Genomic DNA, 7,510 nt, shown 5'->3' with positions numbered 1-7,510 from the left:
AACATTGCTTCCTGACATTCCCTCTGTGGCTTGCTCAGCCTGCTTTCTTACATCATCCATGACCACTTGCCAGGGCTGGCACTGCCCTCAGTAATCTGAGGCGTTCCTCCTCATCAAACATTATTCAAGAGAAATAACCCCACAGTCCTGTCTACAGGCCAATCTGATAGAGACAATTCCTCATTGAAACTCCCTTTCTCCACATATGTCTAGGTTTGGGTTGAGTTGAGAACAACAAAAAACAAAACAAAACAAAACCAAAACAACCAGCACGTTTTGGTCAGCCAAAGTTTTAATACAAATTATGCAAAAGTAATGGCGTGTGATTTGAGAGTTGTAAGCTGAAATAAACCCTTTCCTCACCGAGTTGTTAGAAACACCAACGTAGAATAATACTTAGATCAATGTTCAAAAGTTCTTTCCAGCACCAGATCCATACATGTGCATACACACACAAATGTTTTCTTCTAGTAGTTTTACAAATTTCTTTCCAATATGAATACATTCACTTCCTTCCCCTTCCTTTTTTTTAAATTAGGTATTTATTTCATTTACATTTCCAATGCTATCCCAAAAGTCCCCCACATGCTCCCCCACACACTCCCCCACCCTCCCACTCCCACTTCTTGGCCCCGGCGTTCCCCTGTACTGAGGCATATAAAGTTTGCATGACCAATGGGCCTCTCTTTCACTGATGGCCTAGTCTGACTAGGCCATCTTCTGATACATATGCAGCTAGAGACACGAGCTCCAGGGGGTACTGGTTAGTTCATATTGTTGTTCTGCCTATAGGGTTGCAGATCCCTTTAGCTCCTTGGTTAGTTTCTCTAGCTTCTCCATTGGGGGCCCTGTGATCCATGCAATAGCTGACTGTGAGCATCCACTTCTGTGTTTGCTAGGCCCCAGCTTGCCACTTTATTCTTGCTTTCAGATTTAATTTTACTTGCTTACTGCTTTGATTGGTTTAATTATTCTGGCTAGAACTTCTAGTGGGACATGCAGAAATAGTCCTCTCTGTAAATTTCCTGATACTACAAAAAAAATGGCCTTAAGTTTTTACATAAAGAATAGAGAAGTAATCACCAGTCTTTATTTGTTCCATGTTTTGGAAATAACCATCCAAGTGTACCAATGGGCCTATGTACACAGGATTGTGGGATTGCCGGTGCCTGGGTGATCAAAGAAAGATTTTCTGGAGAAGCAGAATAACTGGGAGTGATGCAGCGGATTTGAGGGCAGGGCTTCCATTGGTCGAAATGCACGAGGTTTTAATTTGTACGTAATTGAAGACAGTCATATCCAGTGCACAGGCAGTTTCTGTTGCACAGCCTTTTCCATACAGTACTATATTAGAAGATGGGTCTGTTGAAAGAAAGAGCCAGCAGTTAGTTTTCTCCACTCTTCCTCACCCATGGTCTCTGGGGAAAGAAATGTGCGCAGAATGATCTTAATTATGTAACCTCTGTCTCTGGGTGATAAACATACAAACAGCTCCATGCATAGGCTGGGCCTCTGCTTAAGGCATGCTTACCAACATCAGTGTTCAGAACTCTTTCATTACAAGGAATGAACTTAATATCCACAAGAAGGACACTAGCTGAAAGACTGCAAGTGTTTGGATAAATTTTAAATTGTGTCTGTGCTCCATCCTAACTTCACTGTGGAAGATGGAGGGAAATGTTGTCGATGCTCTGGCGCTCAAGGCCTTCTTTCAAGACCTCTGAGTTCCATGAGGAATCACCACTATGGAAATACATGTCTCCATTTCCCATGGAAACTGAACTAGAAGGCTGCCCTGCTGTGGATGGCTTCAGCCACCCTCTGTATCCTATGTGACATCCCATTGTCCCTGTTCATCTTAACCCTCCTCCACGAAGATCCTTTCCCTCTGCACACTAGACCATCCTTCAAGATGATTCCAGATATAAGGCCTGACTTGTCTTCAACTAATCAAGTTCTCAGTTCCAGAATTCCATGAAGTATTTCAGGTCCTGATCAGAAAAGAGTTGCCACCGCCTCCCTCCCGTTATATAGTGCACAGAGAAAATCCCACAGTTGCTTTTCTGGCTCCTACCTGAGTGATATATGCACCCTATACAACAATACATTGTTCTGATCATTCAGGGAAAAATCATAAATCTTTTACTAAATTCACAGCGGTCTATGAAAAGCTCAAGTGCTCACCTATGTGACATCCAGAAATGAAGTCACCTACTGTGTTGTCAATGAGCTAAGGCCCCATTGCAGGAAGTCACCTACTGTGTTGTCAATGAGCTAAGGCCCCATTGCAGGAAGTCACCTACTGTGTTGTCAATGAGCTAAGGCCCCATTGCAGGATATCACAGCAAGGCAGGTGCAAGCATTTAGATTTCTTTCCCTTACTACCCCCTACATCCACCACACACACTCACACACACACACACACACACACACACACACACACACACATTCACATCTCTTCAACTGTCAGCAAATGACTCCCTCTAGATCTTGGAGAGATAATCAAGAGCTTGCTTGGCTCTACCTTGCCCTTTGCTCTGTGAGGAAACTACCTTCTAAGAGGACCCCTCCCCCACTCTCCAACTACTGGCCGAGTGGTTTTCTGTAGGCCCTATTCATGTTGTATCAGGATTCACTGTATAAGGATTGTATTGAGACAGAAGTAGAGATGAGGGGAGAGATTTGACTCTTGAGCGGGGTCTGTCACATTAGGTGATGAGGAAGAATGGGGTGGAAGTAATGGACACGCAAGACATGAGAGGATTAGGAACTAATTGCATTCTTAGTTTTGATTCTGCCCTGGATTTTGTTTTTGTTGTTTGCTTGCTTGTTGTGTCTGTGTGTGTGTGTGTGTGTGTGTGTGTGTGTGTGTGCATATACTTATATGGAGGACAAGCGCATAAAACTATAGTTGACAATGAAAGTGTAAAATTCAATCCCAATCTCTACTTCTTCAGATTGGAGATGGATGATCTTTGGGTCTGAATATTCTCACGCTATGATGTTTGTAAGTTCTTTGAAGTTTTAATTTAAAAATATACAAAAAAAGGGCTGGTGAGATGGCTCAGTGGGTAAGAGCACCCGACTGCTCTTCCGAAGGTCCAGAGTTCAAATCCCAGCAACCACATGGTGGCTCACAACCATCTGTAACGAGATCTGGCGCCCTCTTCTGGAGTGTCTGAAGACAGCTACAGTGTACTTACATATAATAAATAAATAAATCTTTTAAAAAATGTATAAAAAATATACAAAAAAAAAACAGGAGCAGAAATGATGTCACTTTTGAGATTAGACTATTAAAGCCTATAGCTCCCCCTATCAGTCTGCCTCTCTCTATCTGATCACTAGTACTGATGGAAGTCAGCTGATAGACCATGAGGCCACTTCATGAAAAGGAGCTGACACTACCCAAATCAGGAAGGAAGTGGAAAGTAGATCCCACATCTGAAGGACCTCAGCCCCTGCTGACAGCTCACACAGTCCTAGGAGACACCCTGAGCCACAACCAGTGCCAGTGACGAGCTCAGATTCTAGACCTGCAGAAACTGGGATTCATATTTGCTACTTTTTAGCTGCTAAGCTTTGGATACACAGACCATCCACATTTTAAAGTAACAAGTAATAATAATAATAATAATACACTCATACCTCTGCTGGTAACCTCAATACACCTTTTCTCTGCCCCTGTGCACTTTAGGGGAGTTGTTGTGGAGCACGTATTGGTTTTATTATTGTAGCAGGCAGGACATTCAACACCATTGACTTCTGAAGATAATGGAGGCACTGAATGGAGAGAAAAACGTTTTCATCTTGGTAAATAGAAAGAAGAAACAGCTGAGAACATGTCTATCTACTGCTCATCTAAGACAGGGTTTTTCCACGATTCTACCAAAAAGCGTTGCAGTGAGGATGAGCTGGGAGGAGGCTCAGGAGAAGGCACTGGGGTGTGAGTGCCAGGTAGGACCTCATGGGAATTCAGAGCCATCCTCACCTTCATCAGTTACTCTACTCTCTGCCTTGGAGGAAAAGTCCTAGATAATGGGAGAGGAGAGGATCTGTTTTCTAAAAGTATGCTGTTCAAAGAGTGAGAGATGACCAAGTTGTGGTCCACACAGACTTGTGCTCCCAGCTACTGCAACTTTGGAGGCTGAGGCAGGAGGATTACTTCATCCCAGTAATATAATGCAAGCCTGGATGCATAGCAAGACTCCATTTCAACAATACAAAATCCAAGATGAGTAATGAAGTAGATGAGGAAAGTCTCTTGACAGGAGGAGCAGAGAGCAGAGCAGAGAGATCAGAGCAGAGCAGAGAGAGAGAGCAGAGTAGAGAGAGAGAGCAGAGTAGAGAGAGCAGAGCAGAGAGAGCAGAGCAGAGAGCAGAGCAGAGAGAGCAGAGCAGAACAGAGCAGAGAGCAGAGCAGAGAGCAGAGCAGAGCAGAGCAGAGAGAGCAGAGCAGAGAGCAGAGCAGAGAGAGCAAAGCAGAGAGAGCAGGGCAGAGAGAGCAGAGAGCAGAGCAGAGCAGAGCAGAGAGAGCAGAGCAGAGAGCAGAGCAGAGAGAAGCAGAGAGCAGAGCAGAGAGAGCAGAGCAGATCAGATCAGATCAGAGCAGAGCAGATCAGATCAGAGCAGATCAGAGCAGAGCAGAGCAGAGCAGAGAGCAGAGAGCAGAGAGCAGAGAGCAGAGAGCAGAGAGCAGAGAGAAGCAGAGAGAAGCAGAGAGCAGAGCAGAGAGCAGAGCAGAGGAGAGCAGAGAGCAGAGAGCAGAGAGAAGCAGAGAGCAGAGCAGAGCAGAGCAGAGCAGAGCAGAGCAGAGAGAGCAGAGTAGAGAGAGCAAAGCAGAGAGAGCAGAGTAGAGAGAGCAGAGCAGAGAGAGCAGAGTAGAGCAGGGCAGAGCAGAGAGCAGAGCAGAGAGAGCAGAGCAGAGCAGAGAGAGGAGAGAGAACAGAGCAGAGCACTTAAACCTATAGATTCACTGAACCTACTTAGAGCGTAGACCCCGGACCAATTTTTGCTGCCTCGCTGTCTCTCAGTTTGCAAACGCAAGTGTGTGCACACATATCTCAAGAGCAGGGCTTATATCCAACCCAGGCCCTTACAAATAAAGGCGTCAAGCAAAATGTGAAGGACAGGCATCACTGCTGCCACCCATAAGCACAGAGATAGACCCATGGAAGGTAGAGGAACCCTGAGCAGGTGGTGGTGCACAGACCCGAGCTGTGTTCATGTGTTGGGACACAGACAGGGGGTATACTCACGAGTGGGGATTTCTTTGTTGCACTGCTCACCAGTGCAGCACTGGGTCTTGTATCTAAATTTCTGTCGATTCCCCAGTGTTGCTGAAAACTCCAAGGCACATGGGTTTTGATACGAAGCACACCCTTTTTGCTCAAGTACTAGGTTTGTATCTGGAGCTGCAGAAAATTGAACCACCGAGTAAATTTTCCTCCTAAACTAGTGGTAAATAATCTGTTCCTTCATTCCCTCTCTTGAGTGTTGTACTCTCTCAAGAGTCTCTCTGCACTGGTCTCTCGAGAACAAACCAACAGAGCATGGACCACTTGCTACAAAGGGAGTGACTGGTGGTAAGGTACTCACTTAGCAAGCATGATGCCCTGAGTTTGATCCCTGACACAGTAAAAGAGTGCAGTCACTCCCAAATGGTCCTGATCATGTAGAGTCTAGGGCCTACAGCAAGCACATGCTCCATCTCCACCCAGCTCCTAGTCTCATCCTGGAAAGGAGGCAAGGATGAATTGGAGGTTGCTCAAGGTAGCAAGGGTTGGCTTACATGGTGTTTCCAGTTTCTGTATTTGGCTGAAGCAGCTATAAGGGTTTGAACAGGTACTTGGACCCCCTTGACAATTTCCATTTTCACACGAAGCTTTTATACACGTGTAACTCTCTGTAAGGAGGAAATGCACATCATTTAAAGGGGAATCCCAAAGCCTTGTAGTGGATGTTGCTTAGGAGTCAAGAAGCCATGGGAGGATAAACAGACTACTGGAGTCTCATGGGGTTGGCTACCTCCCCCAGGTACATGACTGCTTACCTCCCCTTTGCATTGCTTTGTTTACTCTTACCTACAGAGCAGACAGCTAAGATGCTAAGGACAAAAACTGTGAGGAGGCTCTTCAGGATGGAGGACCAGCCCATGGTGAAGCTTGTGAACACTGCAGGAGACGCAAGTAAGAACAATGGGATCAGAGGAATGGGGCTCAGACTTGTAATCCAGCAGTCCACATACTAGACTGTGTTCTTTGTCCATGTATTCAATCAATCAATCAATCAATCAATCATTCACCCTTCATTCATCCTTTCTGAAAGCCCAAATTTATCAAACACTGGTTTTATGCTAGATGTGGCCATTTGGAAGGATGCAAAACTGGAAAAGACTCCATATCCTTTATCCAGGCATGGGGCATTGGGATGGATTCCAGGAAAGGACTTTCAATTAGGAGGAATTCTTTCATGGGACTGGAAGGCACTAGATCCCCTTCCACAGTTGACATGGCCAAGTCAAGAAACAACTCCTCTGGAGAACAGGTGGAGGTTCTGTGTGTACTACAAATTTCTGGGCCATGGTGCTCAAGAGCAATCAGACCCTTAGCTAATGACATGGCTTCACCACTTTCTAAGTCACCTTCCCCCTAATGGATGGCTTCCACTACCAGGTGTCACAGCCCACACTAGAAATACTCACCAAGAAGAATCCCTGCTCTTCTGAAAGAATGGCCTTGAGCTGGAGAGGAAGCAATCTCACCTAGAGAAAGGATGAAAGGAGGACTTTCTCTGCCTCCCGGTCACTTTTATAGCCCAGAGGACCATTGCCTGGCAATTAATACACTGTAAATAGTATCTTGGCATGAAGTCAAGTGTACTGCACTTCCTGATCTTCTAGAGAGAGATACTGTGAGAAGAGTTTTTCCTGAACTTCTGGTTGGTAGGGAAAGGAAGGGAAGGAGTTTGTAATGCAGCTGTGCCTGGGGTAAGCTGCAGAACAGTTTAGAGTACTTGAAAGTTAAAAAGTATAGGAATTGTCCTGTAGTGTGTGGCTACCATCCTCCATTGTTGCTTGGGGCAAATCCCCAGCATCATTCTCTCTCCCATCCTTTGCTTTCTCCCTAGAGTCTATTAACTTCTCTGCTTAGAAGGGACCTGATGTGTCCCTCTGTAATTTCACTCCCCCTAACACACACACACACACACACACACACACACACACACACACACACCGTCTATTTATTTTTAGGCCAGCCTCTTGTTAGGGCATAGCTTAGCAGCCTTCTTATTTACAGTGGAGAGAAAGGCTAAGCTAGAAGGACTCACACTTCCTCTAGTCATCCAGATTTTAAACACATTCTTTCAAAGTTCAGGTGCCAAGTTCCCCCTCCCAGGGAAGACAGTGTGCAGAGTTTTGAAGAAGGTGTGGGTTACAGGAAAGGAACAGGGTTGTACATGTGCCTCAGAAGCTGGGGTGTGGAAGAAATTAGGAGGAACACCTAACAGT

The 7,510-nt window shown here is 45.4% G+C and overlaps 1 protein-coding gene across 1 annotated transcript; it reads right to left on the bottom strand.

Annotated features, from left to right (window-relative positions):
* Positions 1–1,068: 1,068 nt before the first annotated feature.
* LOC110305455 (protein RoBo-1-like) lies at positions 1,069–6,992 on the bottom strand. Its single transcript, XM_021177444.2, has 6 exons — positions 6,704–6,992; positions 6,084–6,173; positions 5,792–5,905; positions 5,259–5,414; positions 3,649–3,783; positions 1,069–1,362 (listed from the first exon to the last, which is right to left on the bottom strand). Exons 2-6 carry the CDS (start codon positions 6,154–6,156, stop codon positions 1,178–1,180), a joined length of 663 nt encoding a protein of 220 aa, XP_021033103.1. The 5' UTR covers positions 6,157–6,173; positions 6,704–6,992; the 3' UTR covers positions 1,069–1,177.
* Positions 6,993–7,510: the final 518 nt, after the last annotated feature.

Source organism: Mus caroli, unplaced genomic scaffold (assembly GCF_978045245.1).
Source record: "Mus caroli unplaced genomic scaffold, Mus_caroli_1 scaffold_13, whole genome shotgun sequence".
Taxonomy (NCBI): Eukaryota; Metazoa; Chordata; class Mammalia; order Rodentia; family Muridae; genus Mus; species Mus caroli.
This window is presented reverse-complemented; position numbering and strand designations above follow the sequence as displayed.